The sequence below is a fragment of the Meleagris gallopavo genome, chromosome 17 (assembly GCF_000146605.3).
Source record: "Meleagris gallopavo isolate NT-WF06-2002-E0010 breed Aviagen turkey brand Nicholas breeding stock chromosome 17, Turkey_5.1, whole genome shotgun sequence".
Classification (NCBI taxonomy): Eukaryota; Metazoa; Chordata; class Aves; order Galliformes; family Phasianidae; genus Meleagris; species Meleagris gallopavo.
In genome coordinates this window covers 8,495,217-8,515,076 of record NC_015027.2, presented here as the reverse complement: position 1 = coordinate 8,515,076, position 19,860 = coordinate 8,495,217, and the positions used below count along the sequence as shown (strand labels likewise).

General features: G+C 46.5%; 1 protein-coding gene across 1 annotated transcript in view; it reads left to right on the top strand.

The window, feature by feature from the left end:
• TTC28 (tetratricopeptide repeat domain 28) overlaps positions 1 to 19,860 on the top strand; it is a gene marked incomplete at its 5' end in the record, with an annotated part of 57,132 nt that overhangs the window by 18,216 nt on the left and 19,056 nt on the right. Inside the window, 8 exons of the mRNA XM_019620928.1 lie at positions 2,629 to 3,136; positions 7,407 to 8,748; positions 9,456 to 9,979; positions 10,998 to 11,107; positions 11,389 to 11,518; positions 11,940 to 12,158; positions 14,134 to 14,299; positions 17,044 to 17,184. Coding sequence (XP_019476473.1) covers positions 2,629 to 3,136; positions 7,407 to 8,748; positions 9,456 to 9,979; positions 10,998 to 11,107; positions 11,389 to 11,518; positions 11,940 to 12,158; positions 14,134 to 14,299; positions 17,044 to 17,184 — 3,140 coding nt within the window. The remainder of the gene's footprint in view (positions 1 to 2,628; positions 3,137 to 7,406; positions 8,749 to 9,455; positions 9,980 to 10,997; positions 11,108 to 11,388; positions 11,519 to 11,939; positions 12,159 to 14,133; positions 14,300 to 17,043; positions 17,185 to 19,860) is intronic.

The following is a 19,860-nucleotide window of genomic DNA, read 5'->3' as shown; positions in this document are numbered from 1 at the left end:
CCCTGCCACCAAGCAGTATTCCTTACTAGCACAGCTGGAGCCTGCTGCACATGCACACCTAGTGCCTACCTGGTACTCCCACTGCTGTCTTCTGGTGTTTATGCCAGCACCTCTGGGAATATCTCTACCCAATTGGCCAGCGTGTGAGCCACTTAGAGTTCCCAGTGGATGCTGTTCTGTGGAACATTTTATTAAGTACACAGTGATGAATTTATCTTCCTGAGTTGTATTACTAACCCCCTGAAGTGTTAGTCATTGGTGTCCCCCAGCAGATGTAATCAACAGATTGCTCCCAAGCACTGCTTTAATGTCGAGCTCTGCAGTCATTTCACTGATCACCCCAGGGAGCACACAGAGCATTGATATCTGTCTTGCTGGAGAAGAGATGCTGAGCCCACGAGAAGCCAAAGGTGACAGACTGTGCTCACGCAGGCTGCAGGGTGACTGAGGAGTGCCTCCCTTGGAGCACCCTTGGAGCTCCCTTGGAGCTAATAAGAATAAAGCTTTGGGAGGAACGCTGCATTGGAGGGCACAGGCAGCCTTCCTGTGTCTGTGTGCATGAACGATTCCTTCCCGTGTACGGTATGAGAAGTCCCTGCAGCTGGTAAGTTTCTTTTCTGCACAGAAAGCCTGAGTTCTGCAGATCTCCATGGATGCCTTTTTCCTAGCTGTAAGACATTAACATCATCTGAACCTCTGTCTAGATGGCCCTGAGCCATGGCTCATCTTGTTCAGCAATCTCCATGTGTAAATGTCCTTTTCTGTTGTTGTTTTAATTTAGCAGCACCAGAAGAGAACAGTTTGACTCTTTGTATATCCAGAAAAAGCATTTCTGTTCATTTCCCGGTTGCACCAAGTGCTCCTGGTGGTGGTGGTCTGTCTGCCAGAGTTAATTGGGGTTGCTGGGTCACTTCTCCCTGGGGTTGCGTTGTGCTGGGATTTAGCTGTGCCCTGAGTAGCCCAGCAGTTTGCTCTGTGCAATGAAGAGTGTGTGTTGCTCACCAGCAAGGTCAGGGGACTCCTGTGTACCTTAAGGCGTGTGCAGGGCTCTGTGCAATGTTTTGGTTTTGGGGAAAGAAAAAAATAATAATCACAGCGTTTTGAATGCCGGCAGCTCTTCTGTTATAATTAAGCTGCCTGAAAAAGTGCCTCTGGGAAAACAGATGCAGCTTGGCTGTTTGTGAGCTGGCCAACAGGGAGCTTCCCTATGGTGTTGTATCTCCTGACTTAGATGCTGTGTTTAATAGCTAATCTGTCACCTCAGGTTCTTGTATGAGAAAAGATGAACCCCTGTTAATTTGAATCAGCGTATTGTTTTACAGCTCCTCAGTCTGGAAACATTGCTCTATTGATGCTGCTGGGAGTGCATAGGCAAAGATAGGAAGAGGGTGAGAATGTCTCTTCATTGGCAGCACCAGGTTATCTCATCTTAAATTGTAAGGACAGCGTCATGAGATGCTGCATCTCAGGTGGAAGGGTGGACTGAGGCTTTCCTATGCTCGCGTGCCGTGACAAGGTGAGAATGGTCCTTGTGCAGTCTCACCTTGACTGTTCCTTTCTGAAGGTGTTTGAAAAGACGGTTATTGTGGAACTGGGTTGCAGCAGCAGCTGGGTAGCAAAGGAAATGCATATGCAGGGGACTGCGAAGCACTCTGGGTCAGGGATTTGGAGTGAGCAGCCTTGCTGAGGTAGCAAATAGGCACTGAGCAGCAGAAATGTGTCCCTGCTCTTAACTCCTTGCCCTGCCGTCAGCCCATGTCCTGATAGGTGCAGTGATCAACAGTCTGTTTCTTTCTAATTTGTCTTGTTGGATACAGCTGTTTCTCAGTGCTAAGGTTTCCAAATAACTGCATTTATTTTAAGGTATTCCCAGAGGACAGGGGCTCCAGCTGCTGAAGTCCTGTTGTCTGTGCAGCAGTCCCAAGGTTGTTGGGGCTGAGTAACAAACAGTGCTGTGGTAGAAGGACCCTGTTTTACTGCACAATATAAATGTTCTTTTGAGCATGGTGTGATTGGCCAAACAGATGTGAAAATGTTGGTGAGCGTCCTCTGGCCTACTGGTTTTCCACGATGAGCAACAAAGGCCTTCTCTCTGCTGAGTGCTGGCTGCAGATGTGCAAGTTTCCAGCAGCTGTATTCAGGGGCTGTTCAGCCTGAGAAGAGGAGAGCAGGGAGTCCTCCTGTGGGCTCAGCACGCCTCATGGTTCCGCCATGTCACACATCCTGCTGCTGGTCTCTGTGCACGATGCTCTTCGGCACCAGCCTGCAGGGTGTGAGGAGTCCGTCATGTTGACATGAGCTCATTGTATGCAGGGGGGAGCAGGGCAAGCGTTTGTCTGCTCTCACTTTCTCTGTTTCTTTCAGGAGTGCCGCCCTTCCCCTTTACCCAGATATGCACACACAGTGTGTGTTTCAGAGAAAAGAGATAATCTCAGCACTGCTCTCTCTCCATTACTGCTGCCTCCACCTGAACTGCCCTGATGCGTGTAGAACTGCAGAGAGCGGATTTCCAGCTGGTAGTCACAAGTTTTCTCCAGAATGGCCCTTTGTGGCTGATTTCTGGGACTGAGGCCATCAGACTTGTTTTTATGAGGACTTGTACTTACTTCTTCTCTTTTATCCCTGCAGGCAGCATCCGCAGCACTGAGCAGTCTGGGCCATGTGTACACAGCCATCGGGGACTACCCAAATGCACTGGCGAGCCACAAGCAGTGTGTCCTCCTTGCAAAGCAATCCAAAGATGAGCTGTCTGAGGCACGGGAGCTGGGCAACATGGGAGCGGTGTATATTGCAATGGGGGATTTTGAAAATGCAGTGCAGTGCCATGAACAACATCTTAAAATCGCCAAGGAGCTGGGGAATAAGAGGGAGGAAGCCCGAGCTTACAGCAACCTGGGCAGTGCTTACCACTACCGGAGGAACTTCGACAAAGCCATGTCCTACCACAACTATGTGCTGGAGTTGGCCCAGGAGCTGGCTGAGAAAGCCATTGAGATGCGAGCTTATGCGGGCTTGGGCCATGCAGCTAGATGCATGCAGGACCTGGAGAGGGCTAAGCAGTACCACGAGGAGCAGTTGCACATCGCTGAGAGCCTGCAGGACCGAGCTGCTGAAGGCAGAGCCTCCTCCAATTTAGGTAAGGCCCTGATGTGGAGCAAAGTTGGTCAAGGAATGCAGCAACTGTTGGAGCTGCTGCCAGGACCCAGGAGGCTTGCTGTGTGCTATCTTCTTAGCTATACCAACTCCACCAGACTATCTTCATAAAATAAACAGGCACTTGGCAGATTGTGTGCCAATGTAATGTGTCCCATGTTAAATTATTCAGCCACTCAGAAGGCACCAGAATGTACAAGGTCATGACAGAAGGCAATTGAGAATGCGTGCTTTTGAAGAGCTATTGAGGTGTCAGAAAGAAACATAAGTTTTGCACCAAGGCAAGAAGCAAGAATGCAGTTTATTATCCAGCCGTTACTTTGGGAGCTTGTCAGCTTGCTGCATTCTATCTTGGGTGACACATGGATCAAATCCTAACTAAGTTTGTGTTCAGAATGTACACATTAAAATAATGGAGTGTAGAATAATATGTTCTTCTAAGGACAGCCATCAGTATCTTACTGGCAGGCTGAGAAGGGTTGAATTACATCAAAGCGAAGTCCATTCCTCCTCTTTCACAGTGCCAGATGTGGAAGCGAACAAAGATGTGTTTGCATCTCTGGCTGTGAGATGTGGGAGTCTGTGCTGCTGTCACTGCAGCTGTTGTTGGGATGTGTTCTGACTGCACAGCTCAGCTGGACGTACGTGGCTGTGGGGAGTGGCAGAACAGGGCTGTTGTGGGTATGACAAAATACATGTTTGCTGGCAGCCCCTGAATCTCAGCTCTTGGAGGCCTCCCCACACTGTAAATTAGCTTCTGTTTCTGCCTGGCAGTTGGCACTCGGTTCGTTTGTAGATGCTAATTGTACTTTGATGTTATCAGCAGCAGGTAATTGAAAAGGGCTTGATGAATTACTTAATTTCTCATAATAGCTGACTCTTCGAGAGCTGAATGAAGAAGATAAGATGAACTGTAGAAAATGCATCAGCCTTAGCTTTCTGATTACTGTTGGGAGTCAACTTCTTAACAGAAATTAGGGAAAATGTGTGAGACAGAATAGGTTTGAGGCACAAGTTCCGGTGAGGTGCTTAGCCTTACAGAGCCCTGAGCATTGCTGCTGTTTCCGTTAGTGGGACAGAGCAGCCAGGAGGCCTGGAGTGGATAAAGCTTTGCATCTGGATTCCCCTAACTTCTGTGCAAGTGCTTGCCGAATACAAGGTAGGTGCTCTCACCAACCACAAACCTCATCGCCCATCTCTGCTGCCATTGCGGGGTTCGTCCGGGCAGATGTGTAGAGTCACAGCTGTGTTCAGCTATGAGCTCCTCAGAATGGGAATGGGCCAGTTCTAAGCAGCAAACCTCCCAAGTTCAGAAAGGATTTCGTGTGCCTCCTCTCCGAGCACAGCTTTCTGGAGAATTGCCACAGTTCCTTCTGAGCAAATCCAGAAAACTAAGGGAATGAAGTCTTGGAAAATGGAAGCAGTCTCATGGTTTTGCTTTTCCTCCCTATGTCTGTTTGGTGAACGGTCTTGGGCTGCCTGAGTTGTTTCCCATCTCTGTGAGCCTGTTGCCATTGGGCAGACCATCACTAGAGGAAGGAGCTTCATTTGAGTTCAGTGGTGTTCCTTCAGCTGCATCTGTGCTCAGTGTAGTCTGGCTCTGTTACTCAGCACCACAAAAAATAAAAACAGATGCAGAAACATTGAGAGGAGATGGGTTCAGCAGTTCCCTGCGACTGCTGATACTACAGCGGTGATGTTGCTTTATCCCAGAACAAAACTAAGTGCTACCACAGAAGGAAGCAACTTGCTCTTGTTCCTTGGCCTCCAGGGGTACTCACTTGCATTTTTAATTCTCTTGCAATGTTGCTGGCTTGAAACCAGTGAAGTCGGGACTAGAAAGTTCATCTTAATGTGATTATTATTCTTACAGTAGCTTTGGATTTAGCAATAGTTTCAACATGCAATTCCAGAAAATTTTCTTTAAAAAAAAGTATTTTGGTGCTGCAGATAATGTTTTTCTTGTTTGGATTTAGACCTAAGTATAACTTTAGGTTGGTATGCTGACTCAGCCACTCTACACTTTGTATTAAAATAGTTTTCTAGCTTCTGAGTACAGGATCTCACGTTTCAGCTGTTATTTGGATATTTTTCTGTGTCCTCTCTATCAGAGTTAAGTTACGCTGGAAAAAGGGAGCACGCAGTTCTTGTAGAGAAAGTCTATTACTGTTGTTGAAATGCATCCAGTGCCAATTAAAAAGTCGAGTCTTAATTGTCTTCTTCATCTAATCCACATGCAAAACAAAGCCTCATCAAAATAACCATGCTGACAGGCAAAAAAATGTATCTAAATGTGTGTTTCCAAGCCAGAATGTTAGAGTTGGCCTCTTTGCTGAAGCAACAGAATTTTCTGTTTGCATTTCACTGATTTAGATGGAAAGCTCTCTTAAGTGCACTATCTAATGCTGAGCGGGACGGACCCAGAATATAACATAGCCCAGCTGCTGCAGTGCTCTGTGGGGAGATGTAATGCACTCTGTGACTCGGTAAGCAGAAGGTAATGGACTGAGGGCGAGTCACAAGTTATCAAGCCCTTCACAACAAGGAGATTTGGAGTTTAACCAGAAGTCTGAGATTGTCAACCTTTGCAAAGCAGATGGTGTTTCCAAATGCCAGGGCTCCATGCTGAGAGCTGGCTTTTCAGCTTCTGCAGCACTTAACAGTCCTGTTGTGATGCAGAGAAGGCTCTTCAGATTATTAATAAAACACGGTTTAAAGTCTGCCCCCAGGTGCTTAGCATCTATTTGCAGTTATGAGAGAACTTCAGTGCCTCTCTTTTACGTCCTTGCTACTCATAGTTGGATGGCTGTCTGTATTAAGGTAGAGGCGATGTGCCTTATTTTATCTCTAGGACCTTACTTTACTTGTAAGTGAAGGAGATTATAGAAAATTTGGTCTAATTGAACTAGTAATCATTTCAAATCCTCAAGCACTCTGTAGGACAAAGTGGAAGTGTTTTCTTCTCCATCTTGGCAGTAAAGAGGCTGACTAAAATGTTTAGAAGGCTTCATCCCCTATCCGTCTTTTTTTCCGTTGAGAAGTGTGCAAATAATGGATTTGGTAGGTGGTGGTTTTGGAGTCTAGATCAGAAGCTTTCCTTGCTGGGCCATCCTTTGTAATTAATTACCCCTGGAAAATGATGGAGATGTACCAGGAGATGGTGTGGGGTGTCTTTACCACGTTCCTCTTTTTCCAAGAGCAACCTCAGCGTTTCACATTCCTCTGTTTGGGGACAATTAAGGCTGTTGCTGTTTTATTCCTCACCGTGACACGCTTGGGATTAATAATACAGGGTGATGCATAAGGAAATGATCTTTGAATGTGCTTTCAATAATGAGTCTTGCTGTTGAATTCACTCATGTCCTGCAGCAACTTCAGGCGAGGATGTTGGTGATTTTGTGGTTTGATGGTGTGTTTGGGAAGGTGAGGAGGTTGTGCTGTGCAGCACTGTGGCAAGGCAAGCTGCAGTGCAGAGATGAGCAGTGTGTTGTCATGGCAGTGCATGCCTTACCAAGGGATGTATGTCCATGTATGTGGTGTAGTTCCTTGGCCCATGCATGATCACTGCCATCCCCAGTCACTCTCCCAGAAAAGCCGCAGGAGCTCTGAGTTACCAAGGGAATTGAAGAGAAGTGGAAGATGCATCCTGGGGTGTTGAATTTAATCTGTTATCACACATGCCATGTAATACTAATACCATGATCATGAACAAAGCAAGTTCAGCACTTATGGTCAAAAACAGGAATTGCATTTGTCTTTCTTGACTGGAAATGCAACAATTCAATGGATAGTTTATCCTCTTCTTGTTTCCAAGTGACGATTCCCTGCCCTTGTAGTGGAAATTCTTGCTATTATTCTTCAAGTTTGTATCTTTGCATTTCTTACTGTTGAATTTCATGACCCCGTTCTTGTTGCTGTGATACACAATGTTTTCCAGCCCCTCTGCACATTAATCCTATCATTCCCAGTGTAGGCAGTGCTTCTTCTCTGGGTTTCAATACATTTCACTGTAGCATTCACTTCCTGTGGGCCCAAGGCACCACTCAAAAAGTTTCATAAAATTCATCGTCTTCTCTGCTTTCTTTCTCTTAAATAAGAAGTAGCTCGTCATAGGCTGGGTTTCCTAGACCAGCACTGTGCTGGCCACAGACTGCCAAAGGCCAAGCTGTAGAGCAGCTCTGGCGATGTGAGCTGCTGCAGAAGGGTTACCATGTCACAGTGTTTTTATTGACCCTGTTTCTGTTATTTTTCAGGAATCATTCACCAGATGAAAGGTGACTATGACACTGCACTGCGGCTGCACAAGACACATCTGTCTATAGCCCAGGAGCTCAGTGATTACGCAGCCCAGGGCCGGGCCTATGGTAATATGGGCAATGCTTATAACGCTCTGGGTGTGTATGACCAGGCTGTTAAGTACCATCGGCAGGAGCTGCAGATCTCTATGGAAGTTAACGACCGGGCCTCTCAAGCATCTACACATGGGAACTTGGCGGTCGCCTATCAAGCACTGGGTGCCCATGATCGTGCTCTGCAGCACTACCAAAACCATCTCAACATTGCCCGGGAGCTGCGAGACATCCAAAGTGAAGCACGGGCTCTCAGCAATTTGGGCAACTTCCACTGCTCACGAGGAGAGTACGTGCAGGCAGCCCCTTACTACGAGCAGTACCTGCGCCTGTCCCCAGAGCTGCAGGACATGGAAGGGGAGGGAAAGGTTTGCCATAATCTTGGTTACGCCCACTACTGCCTCGGGAACTACGAAGAGGCCGTTAAGTACTATGAGCAGGACCTTGCATTAGCAAAGGATCTCCATGACAAGCTGAGCCAAGCCAAAGCGTATTGCAACTTGGGCCTGGCCTTCAAAGCCTTGATGGACTTCAACAAAGCAGAGGAGTGTCAGAAGTACCTGTTGTCCCTGGCCCAGTCTCTGAACAATTCCCAGGCCAAATTCCGAGCTCTGGGGAACTTGGGGGATATTTTTGTCTGTAAAAAAGACGTAAATGGTGCAATAAAATTTTATGAGCAACAGTTGAGCTTAGCCCATCATGTTAAAGACAGGAGACTGGAAGCCAGTGCCTATGCAGCCCTGGGCTCTGCATACAGAATGATACAGAAATGTGACAAGGCTTTAGGTTACCATACGCAGGAGCTGGAGGTGTACCAGGAGCTGGGAGATATGCCAGGAGAATGCAGAGCACACGGTCACCTTGCTGCAGTGTACATGTCACTTGGGAAGTACACCATGGCCTTCAAGTGCTACGAAGAACAATTGGAGCTTGGGCAGAAGTTGAAGGACCCCAGCATAGAAGCCCAAGTCTATGGCAACATGGGCATCACCAAGATGAACATGAACGTCATGGAGGAAGCTATTGGCTACTTCGAGCAGCAGCTGGCCATGCTGCAGCAGCTCAGTGGAAATGAATCTGTGTTAGATCGGGGTCGAGCATATGGGAACCTGGGGGATTGTTATGAAGCTCTGGGGGATTTTGAGGAAGCGATAAAGTATTATGAACAGTATCTGTCTGTTGCACAAAGCTTGAACCGCATGCAAGATCAGGCAAAGGCCTACCGAGGCCTGGGCAACGGGCACAGGTGAGGATTGCTGCATGTTATCGTAACAGACAGTGGAATGCAGTGCATTGGAGTACCTAGAAAGGCATCTTTGTGTCAGGGAAGTGTGGGTGTACCAGAGGAGAGGAGGATGAGCTGCATCTGAAATGCGAGCAGGCAGACTATGGGTGCATGCCAGCATGAAACAGAGAGTGGGGAAGAGTGTGTGTAATTAGGGAGCATGTGGGAATGGGAGTAGGCCTGAGAGTGAGGAAATGGGAGATGCGTGCTGTGGGGCTGAAGTGTGCATGCAGACAGGGGGGTGAAAAGGAGCCTGGCCAGCAGTTGGGGGCTGTGTAAGTGTGGCAGAGGGCAAGACAGGTTGGTGTCTAGGCGAGTGCAAATTGCTGCACTGTGTTATTAGAGGGACGTGTTTGTGTGACCATTGTACACGTGCACAGGGATATGGGGTGTAGGATCAGGTAACAAGGTCCTCTGGATGCTGGGAAGGAAATGGTTTGGTCAGTGCTGCTGGCTCAGATAATGGAACTGAGGTTGCTAAGTCCTTCGAACTAGAGATTTGGAGGACAGCAGAGGAAGGATGTTCATTCAAAAGTGCTGGGCACAACTCCTGGGGGAGAAATGTTTGTCTCTGCCTGAAAAATGTGAGGTGACCTTGAGAGGAAATGACAAAGTGTTTTAGTTCAAGAAAATATTGACAAAATAAATGCTGTTTTCTTCCTTTTTAGAGCTATGGGAAGTTTGCAGCAGGCTCTGGTGTGCTTTGAGAAGAGGCTTGTGGTGGCACACGAGCTAGGGGAGGCATTTAACAAAGCCCAGGCCTACGGTGAGCTGGGGAGCCTGCACAGCCAGCTGGGGAACTACGAGCAAGCCATCTCGTGCCTGGAACGCCAGCTGAACATTGCTCGTGAGATGAAGGACCGTGCTCTGGAGAGTGACGCTGCCTGCGGTCTTGGTGGGGTCTACCAACAGATGGGAGAGTACGACACAGCCCTGCAGTATCACCAGCTGGACCTGCAGATTGCAGAAGAAACCAACAACCCTACTTGCCAAGGCCGAGCCTATGGGAACTTGGGCCTGACCTATGAGTCCTTGGGCACCTATGAAAGGGCAGTAGTGTATCAGGAGCAGCATCTCAGTATTGCAGCACAAATGAACGATCTTGTAGCCAAGACTCTGTCCTACAGCAGTCTGGGGAGGACGCATCATGCCTTGCAGAATTACTCTCAGGCTGTGATGTACTTGCAGGAAGGTAAGAGGCTGAATTGTTCAACACGCCATTTTGTGATAGGTACATGGGAATGGGAGGAAGGCCTGAAGATGTGAAGGGAAGTGAGGTGCTATGAATGTGGCACTAACGGGATGTTTGTCAGTGACATTCAATGCTAAAGCTATTGCGGATATCCATAGTTCCTGTTGAGCATCCTGTTGAATAGCTGCCCCAGTAGGTTGTTCTGTAAAGCACACCATGTCAGTCAGAGCCTTCCATTCAACTCTGAACTTGAATTCCAAGTGTGCCTAGTGAGCGTCTTTATATATGTATGTCTGTCTGCTCCATCTCCTGGTGTGATGTGAATTCCTGAAAAACCTGGAAATAATGGTTGTTGCTGAGCTTGCATGGTCACAGCCAGGGCTTCCCGTCTCCAGTTTGTGGGAAATGTTAGGTGTATGAGAGGAGGTATCCTTGCTGGCAGCTGGGCCCATGGAGGTGGGAGACTTGGAGTATGATAGAAGGGAGCAGACAAGAAGGTGCTACTGGAAGTGAAACAAGCTCCAAGTTGCTTATGCCAGGCTCCTGTCCTCCTCCAAACCATCTGGAGCCTAGCAGGAAGCTGGGAAAGCTGCTGGGAAACAAACAAGCGATGTGGCAAGAGGCCTCTTCTCTTGCAATGTTTGGTAGCATAATGTGATTTTGATTAAGTGACTGTTAAGGTTTATGTCAGATTTCCTGGTAGGAGCATAGTGTGTGTGTTTCAGGGGACTTAAATTTAACTTCACATGGGGTTGGATCTTGGTCCATGGAAACGTCTACTCTGCTTAGGCACATCTTGTGCTGGTATTGACTGGATTGTAAACAGCTGCTGCCCAGCACTTCCACAGTTGACATCTCACTGCTCTGCTTTGCTGCTGTCTGCCTGTCCTGGGTACCCTGGAGGCATAGGCCTAACCTGAGCCAGCAGTTCCCAGCAGAAGAGGCAGAAGAAATACTCTACCTAGCTGCCAAAGTGACTCCTCCTCTGCGGCTCCCTCTCATTCTGACTTCTTTTCAGGACTGAGGCTGGCGGAGCAGCTGGGACGCAGAGAAGATGAGGCCAAAATCCGCCATGGCCTCGGCCTCTCCCTCTGGGCAAGTGGGAACCTGGAGGAGTCTCAGCACCAGGTATTCTATGGTCTGCCCTGTGCTTGCAGGCTGTTGTCCTCTGAGCCCGGTGGTCAATTCTGTCCCTGGGGGTGAAATTGTCTGGTTCATCCTGGGGTAAGGTGTGCCATGCCATAGTACTCTCAGGCCCACGTGCCTTCCTCCCAGGTCACCTGCCCTCTGCCAGGGATGCTGACCCCCTGAGGGGCTGCCTAGGGGTGTGATGACCTTGGATCCTGCTCTCCCACCGGTGCTGTCTGTTGTATCTGTCAGGGTGTCACCGTGGCTGTTTTCCCTCCCAGCTCTATCGGGCCTCGGCACTGTTTGAAACCATCCGCCATGAGGTGCAGCTGAGCACAGATTACAAGCTGTCACTCTTCGACCTGCAGACATCTTCCTACCAGGCCCTGCAGCGAGTACTTGTCAGCCTCGGTAAGAGATACCATCAGCTGAACTCCAGTCTCATGCGGAGCTGGACTGAAGGTGCAGGGAGGCAGTTCATGATCCAGCCTTCACCTATCATCTGTCTGATGCAGCACAGCACTGCATTTATTTGCCAGGACAAGAAAAGGTGTTTCCAGCTTTGGATTTCAGGCACCTATGGATTCTCTTCCATGCTTTCTCCATTCATTCTCTTTTCTCTGACTCATTTCCCCATATATCGTGTTAGCTCTTGCAGCCAAGATGATCTGTGGGACTGCATACCAGTGTAGTGACTACTCCTTCCAGAAATAAGTGCTGTGATATGTTTCTGCAGGTTTTTGTTCCAATTGAGATAGCAGCTGTTCCTGTTTCTGCACCATGCTGCAAATTGTGTTGATGTCACATCTGAGAGGCGACTTTGTCTTTTCAGGTCACCATGATGAAGCTTTGGCAGTAGCAGAGAGGGGACGAACGAGGGCATTTGCTGACCTGCTTGTGGAACGCCAGACTGGGCAGCAGGACTCTGATCCCTACTCTCCAGTGACCATTGACCAGGTCCTGGAGACAGTGAATGGCCAGAGGGGACTTGTTCTCTACTACTCACTAGCTGCAGGCTACCTGTACAGCTGGCTGCTGGCTCCTGGGGCAGGTGAGGTGCTTTTTGAAGGTGAGAGCCTATGAACAAACCTTATAAAATGAAAATTGTACCATTTGCAGCTAGGAATGAATCTGGTACCACAGATTCTAGAACCCAGGAGCTGGAAACAGTGGCATAACCACAGCAATAATGACATGGAAGTGCTTATTCAGGGTTTTGACATTGACCTGGGAATGGAAATATTTCAGATGTTTAATATTTCCATTTTCCTATCTCCAGTCTGAATGTTTTTCCCACCTGGCAGAGCAGAGCAGTAATGAGATTCCAAATCTGTTGGCTCTGTGAGAATCTTCTATGCATAAGAACGCCTACTTTAATTATATTTCTGTGCTTTAGCCTTTCAAAAGCTTTTGACATTTATCCACTGAAGTGGATTGCAGAAAACAGAAGGGTGTCCCCGCTTCTTGATACTCCATTGAACTGCCTGATCCTCTGAATTCCACTTAAAGAAATGTGGAAATGCTTATCACAGAGAAGCAAGGAGGATTAATTTGAAGAGGGTTGCTTTTTTTGCAGGCAGCTGTTTTTCATTATCTAATAAAAGCGATGACTAAATTTTCATGAGTTCTTTCTGGATATAATTTAATAATTGCAGCCTTTCACCATAACAAAGCTGAAGAGATAAAAAGCATTATTTAGATTGCATCAAAAATGCTTTGGGAAGGTAAGCAGATATTTATACATGCCTGATTTCAGATGGAATGGCTGTGATTGGAAGATACTTCTCTTGGGGGTGTTTTGCAGTATTGCCTGTGTAAGTTTAGGATGATGTCATCGTGCTGTGCACCCAATCACTAGCTGGCTCATTAGTTCTGTATTTTGCAGAATAAAATGGCAGTAATTCTACAGTATTGAGATTAAGCTGAGTATAATAAATTTGCAAGTATCAGAAGTACATCAGCCTCATAGCCAGTCTCCTCCTTGCCCAGCTGATCCTGTAGAAGGGCAGCTGCACTCTCCAGTACATGGATTTGTGACTGCCCTATTGAATGCACTGTCAGGTATAAAGAAGGAGAGGGACAGTGATGCTTTGAATTCCAACATGCAGGTTTCCTCCTGAACAGCTTTGCTGGGAAGCTCTTCAGTAGTGACTTGACCCCTCCTCATCTTATTAGTACTGGCAGAGAGTGGCAGCCCATGATCCTCTTATCCCACTGAAACCGTGTCCTTAGAGCCTCTTCACTGATTCTCTGTTCCTACAGAAGGAGCTGCTTTACCATTATTCCCCCGCTCTCGCTAATTGATCTTTGCTGTCAATACAAACAGGGCATCCAGAGCAGCCTTTCACTGCTGATCACAGTCTGTGGTACTGTAGAATTAATTGTATCAGGAAAATTATGCCAGTCTGAGGGGAAGAAGGCTTTATGTGGAGTAGTAGCTGAATTCTTACCAAAACAGCAATTGTTCTTTGTATTATTTATTCACTGTGAAATGTTAACTTTTAATAATTTACTATATTTTAATCTGTATTTCTTTTTTTGTGTATAGCATACTTTCGTGGATAAAAGTGAAGGGAAAAGCCTTTGTGTGACTGCTGTAGTAATAATATTTCTGTTCAGCATTTGAGCCTAGTGTGTTCAATATATGTGATCAGAGACTATTACTAGGCATTTTTCAAAGACAGCTATTGAAATGTGACTTGGGCTGGTAGATGCTTCCATGAACGATCTGTTTTATAATTCATGTAAGACTGCTGCAAAAGCAAATGCATTCTGAATACCTCATAAAAGCACTACTCTGCCTTTGTGCCTTTGAGCTATCATCTGCAAAGTACAAAGCTAGATTTTAAAAACCAAATTGGAATACAGGAGGGCTGGAAATGCTCTGTGGAGACACAGCACAGAGAGCTTTGCACCAGTGGTGCTGGAAATGGCAAACGTTGAAGACTGTGCCACTTTCCTGGGCAGCTGCTGGCAGTGCTCTTCTTTCCCTGTGGAAATAATCTCACAATTCCTGTTCCTTGCAGGTATTCTGAAATTCCATGAGTATTACCTGGGTGACAGCTTGACAGAAAATGCCGGGGAATTCCATGAAGCCAACAGCGTGACCCTGCAAACAGTAACAAACTCTGCACTAGAACAGTACATCTCAAGCGTGCGGGAGGCTCTGGGTGTGGATTCCTACTATACCCGGTAAGCTGGAGATGGCCCTGATTCTTGCTCTCTCAGCAGGAGGCACTTTGTAACATTCTCAGCTAATGGGCTGAGAAGTCTGAGAACTGAGAGCTGCAGCAGGGGGTGATTTTTTGTTACAGTGACAACAAAATTCTATGTATCGGTCTTCTAAAAGACATAAGGTGCTTTTTTTTCCCCACCTTACATTGGAAATGTGCCCAGGAAACTGCCAAACTCTTGCTCCACCTCTCTTGCAAATCGCCTGTGGGTTTCTGCAACCCTTTGAGATTACTTTAAGCACCTCTGTTACCACTGAAATTCACTTAATCTCTTGAAAACTAATCTGTACTGTCCTCAGGTCTTCACAAAGTGACAGAAGGAAGACAATCCAAATCTTTGTGACACCAGAGCAGTAGAACCTAGCAGTCCATAATCCATGCCATTTTCTTGAGAGATACAGATGGCAGAACACAAGCAGATTTGTGGCTGTATTTGCCCTGGAAAAATGGCAGAGGAGAAGGAAATTAAACTAAACCCCAAAATAGGGAAACCTAAAATAAACCATGCATTGGTATCCCAGACAAGAAAAGGAAGTTGATTGGTATGAGAAAGACAGAAGAGATGTCTGAATTGAGATGGACAACATGTATCTAGAGGAAAACATATTTGAGCCATTTTCTCTGCTTCGTTGCCTTGTTCTCCAAGGAGGGAAGAAATGTCAGAGTGATCTGTGTGGTTTATGTAGCTCTGCAGCTAGGAGATGGATAAAGGGGCTTTGTTCCTTTGTGTTAGTTGCACAGTGATTTTCTCATCCTTTCTATTAGTTCTAGTGCTGTGTATAAATGTTGTGACCACAGCACTGACTATCCCAAAGTGATGATATGAGAGATAAAATTATTTGAAGAATTATATTCTACTATTCTGAAAGCTTGTGGAGAACGTGGTTTTTGCTTCTGTCCCTCTGAGTGCAGCGTTGGAGTCAGGAAGATACTGCCATTGGGGAAGGATGGGCTGTAGTGATTCAGTGAAAGGAGGGTTTCAAGGATGCAGAATTGTGCTCATATGGACCTTTGTGTTACTGAGATACTGACGGTATCTATAACAGAGTTTGAGCATGAGCAGGTGGGCTGCTGCTGTTAGCAAAATGGTGGCTCTGGCACAGGGAGCTGTCAGGTTAAGGTTAAGCTCTGACCCACTCTGTCCTCAGTGCAGTGTGAGGTTGCTGTTTTCTGAAATCACACAGCAACTTCACAAGGGAATTGTTTGGGTTGTGTCAGCTGAGTTCTGTAAACAAGACAAACTGCTGAGATGAATTTGTGGACAACTCCTAGTATTGAAACAGTCTGAAACCAGAAGCAGTAGTAACTGCACCATGGTGGCATGTCTTCCTATTTTTTGCTCCTGGAGAGGAAGGAAAGCTGTCATGGTCTGCATCATCAGGATTTTGCTCTGGTGGTTTTAGGTTCTACACTGCAGTCTTGGCTTTGTGCTGAAAAGTGTTCATCACTGCTGGTCTTATTAAGCTGACAAGTAACACATACCTGCAAAAAATGAAGTGTGAGGGAGTTTGGTGCCTGCTTGAACTTGTGCTGGGACAGATGTCTTTCTCTTCTAGGGGAGCTTGTGGCCTGCTCTCCTAGGTTCATGAACTCAAGATTTTTGCCTCTTCTAAGAGCTCCAAATATTCATTGTAATACTTAAAACCGTGCCAGGACTCAAGACTGTGCATGCCTGCAGCTGGAGGAAGAACGTGCAGGAGACAGCTGTTGACAGACTTTTCTTCCTCTCCACGTTCTTTCTTCCCTCCTCTGGCTGTTGTTCAGCTGCCCAGTGCCAGCGTTCAAGTGATTGGCTTTTGTCAGAGCTTGTTCGCTCAGGTTATGAGATCACATTGACCTGGAAGTATATTTACAAGATATCTTGTTGTCCATACTGCAACATATGGAGTTGCCTGTGCTGTGTTTTACCTTAGTTTGATTTATGTGGTTATTATTGGAAAACATGTCCTTGCAGAAAGGCTGCAAGATGTCAGGAACCCACCGAAAAGAAAGAGAAGTGAGATGCAGGACAGCTTTAGCAGGCAGGAAAACGGGTTTAGCTTAAGTGTACAAATTCCAAGGCTGGCAATGCACCAGATGACATGCAATTTATTTAATTAAAGGAAGGAGTTGCTAAAAACATATGTATAGTAGTGTGTTTGCTTTCTGTCTTTGCAAGAAATAACTGCTATTGTTGTTTTGACAGAGATGGTAATTTAGGTGTTAACATCAGGAAATGCAGAATTTAGAAATGTTCGTCTCTCTCTCTGTTGCTGCTGTCCTAGTGTCATGATGGAGTCTTTTTTTTATTATTATTATTTGTCTCTGTTTCTTTCCCTGTTTGTATAATAGGAGCATCAACACAGCTGTCTTTTGTGTACTGAGCTTTGCCAGTGTAGGGAGCAAACTGAACTTGGAGTTGTTGTTGTGGAAAGGATGCACTAACGCATGTTCTTAGGCAATTCAAGGGCCAAAGTTGATGTTTCCTGCAAACCTCAGCTTTTCTGTCTTGTTCTATAGCTTCAGAAATTGTTAGCCATTGCTGGGCATGGGGATTTGCATCTTGTACTTTTAGTATTGTGGATAATCCACGGACAGTTTGACTTCAGCATCTGGTTGAGATTGCCTGAAATCCATTTTCTCTCAAACTAGCTGAGCATTTGTCACAATGCTGTTGTGCTTTCCTGCACCAGTGACTCCTTTACCCTGCTGTTCTCTCTGCAGAGCCTGTGCTAGCAGTGAGACTGAGAGTGAAGCTGGAGATATCATGGACCAGCAGTTTGAGGAGATGAATAACAAGCTGAACTCAATGACTGATCCAACTGGCTTCCTGAGGATGGTCAGCAGGAACAACCTCTTGAACAGGTGAGAATGTAGCACTGCACTTGAATGAGTTGTCTTGGTGTGACCTCAGAGTGCAGCTGATGACTGCTGATGGTCTCACTTATTCCCCTCTGTTTCAAGCACACAGAACAGCAAACCATAATGGCTGCAGTAACCATTCCTGTGGATATGTCTTCACAACACTGACTCTTGTGGAACATTAAGTATCTATCTTGTAAATAAAGTCCACATCTTCGGATGTGCAGTGGTCACTTTCTCTCCTTCTGAGCAGAGACATTTCCCTTCAGTCTTTTTTCTTTTCCATCATTTGGTGCAGTGAGGATTTCTCCCTTTCTCAGGGAGCCTTGTGTCTCGCTTCTGATGGGATTGGGAATCCAGTGCTGCCTTGAGCCTGGGAGGAGGTACTTGGAAGCTCACCAGGCACTCGACACATAGGTGACCTGTTGAGGCTTGGTTCTGTTGTAGAGGCTCGAATATTACATGTAAAGGACAAAGAAGCCCTGCTAGTCCCTGGAAAGGCATGGGTTCCTATTGCTTCCTTCTTTAAAAATAGAAATTTTCAATAGAAAAGAGGCAAAACAGCAACTGAAAGCATCATTGTGCTTTCTTGTGAGACAGAGGGCCACCCGCAGAGACCTTAGAGAGGACTGTGCATTTCACTTAGGAGCTCAATAGCTTGGTTTGGAAGAGCAGGGAGTGGCATCTTCATTACATTTCCAGATGAAAGTGATTGCTAAAGGTGACAGCCAGTGAGGACTTGTCAGCAATTGTTAACTGGCATCTCTGTCCTGAGGGGCAGCCACTTCTAATTTCCTCTTCTCCTGGACAAGTTCTATTTCTGACTGGCTGAACACTTGCAGAGGAGCTCTGTTTTTGTCTCTGCTGTCTGAGAACTTGGAGCTCTTGGCTTATACGCTTCTTGTGGAAGTACTTGTTTCTGCAGGTTGTAACTAATCATACAATTAGCACTAGCTGTGCAGTCTCCACTCATTTTCTACCTCTTACAGTGTGCTCAGGTCTCAGTCTTTTGCAACACTGCCGTTGAAGGCAAGCATTCAAAATGAAAATTGAAAACAGAAATTTTCCAGTGTCACCACTCCCATAATGGAGAGATCTTGCATGATGCAACCGAGGGTTTCTGGCTAGGTCTGTGCTCCAGCGTGGATTGTGAGCACGGGGTACCCCAGACCTTTCTCAGCTGGAAAAGAAAGAAACAATCAGCCTGCAGTGCAGTGAGCAGTCACTGGAGCCTGTGAGCTGGAGTAACAGCATCCCATGAAACTGGGAGCTGCTTTTTTTTTCCTATAATCCACTTATGTATCTGGTCATGCCACTGCAGTGATAGTGAGCTATCAGTACTTCTAGTTCAGACTCAAACAGACAGACCCTACAGGGTGTGCATGCCCCACCAATGATGAAGGTCTGCATAGAAGAGAGGTTAAGAAAGATAAAGGGAACAGGCAGCATTTCTGTGCCTTGGCCTAGAGCTCTGATGAGAAACTGTGAGCTCTCTGACTTTGAGTCAGCAACAGAATTGAATAGTTAGCAAAGTATAAACTGTGATCTTCCAGCTTCAGTCTCCAGCTCCCTTCTGTTGTGTAATTGTTTTTCTGCCAGCTAATACTGCCATGAGGTCATGCAGCTGGAGGTCAGTGGTGAGTGAATTGTTGCTGCTGTAGTGCTTTGGATGATGGTAAGTAACACTGTAGCTCACAAACAGTGCTTGAAGGTATGGGCTCTGTTTGCCTTGGCTTCTGTGCTGCAGGGCACAAAGAGGAGTAGGGCCTGCTTGGAGCCAAGAGTAAGAGTTTGCCTTTCCTGCTGCCAAGGCAGGCCTTGCATTCCTATGTGGGGCCTGAATGCAGTGCTCACATGTTTTGGATCCTCGAGGGAGTTTGCATGGCATGAGGCCAGTGCAAGTTCTTTCACGCACAGGAATTGCACGTGCTGTTAAGAACCCATGGCAAAATGAGGCCCTAAGAGATGCTGGAACTATTTGGAGCCTTCCTGTCTCCATTTCTGGTGATGAGCAGGTGACTGAAAGAAATCCCTTGGTTTGGGTGAGTGCCTTCTGGCTGCTGTTATCAGGTAACCTGGTGATTCTGACTTTTAAGTAGAGAGTAATATGATTTTTTTTTTTTCTTTTGGCAACACTGCTTAGAAAGAAAGAATACTTGGGTTTGGCAGTTGAAATTAAGGAACTTCTGAGGAGAAGTGGACTTCAAAGGAGAAAGGAGCACTGCAGGGACACTGCAGTGATTTCAGTTGAGCTGCTGATGTCACTGATAGAGCACCGATGTGCAACAACTACTGGGTGTTGGAGATAACTTTGGCTGCTTGAAAGCATCCACAGATTGCTCGTATCTGAACATTTCTGGAGCTTCACAGAGCTTGGTATTGTGGCTGTGTCAAGGTGCTGAATTTGGACATGAGGCTGCATCTGTTGGAAAGAGTTTTTTTGGACAGGCTTGCCAGGTCTGGATGTCCATTCGTCCCAAGCCTGACAGATCACTGCAGTAGTAAGCCTTATACTGAACCATTCTGAATGGCTCTGCAAGGCCACGAGTGGAATTTATTTTGTCCAGAGCCCTAATGGATGCCAAGACAAGAGCAGACCTGTGCTGACTGCAGTACAAACTCTGACTCCAGCCTTTGCCTAGCCACACTGACCCTCTGCTAAGCTTGTTCCTCAGAGGC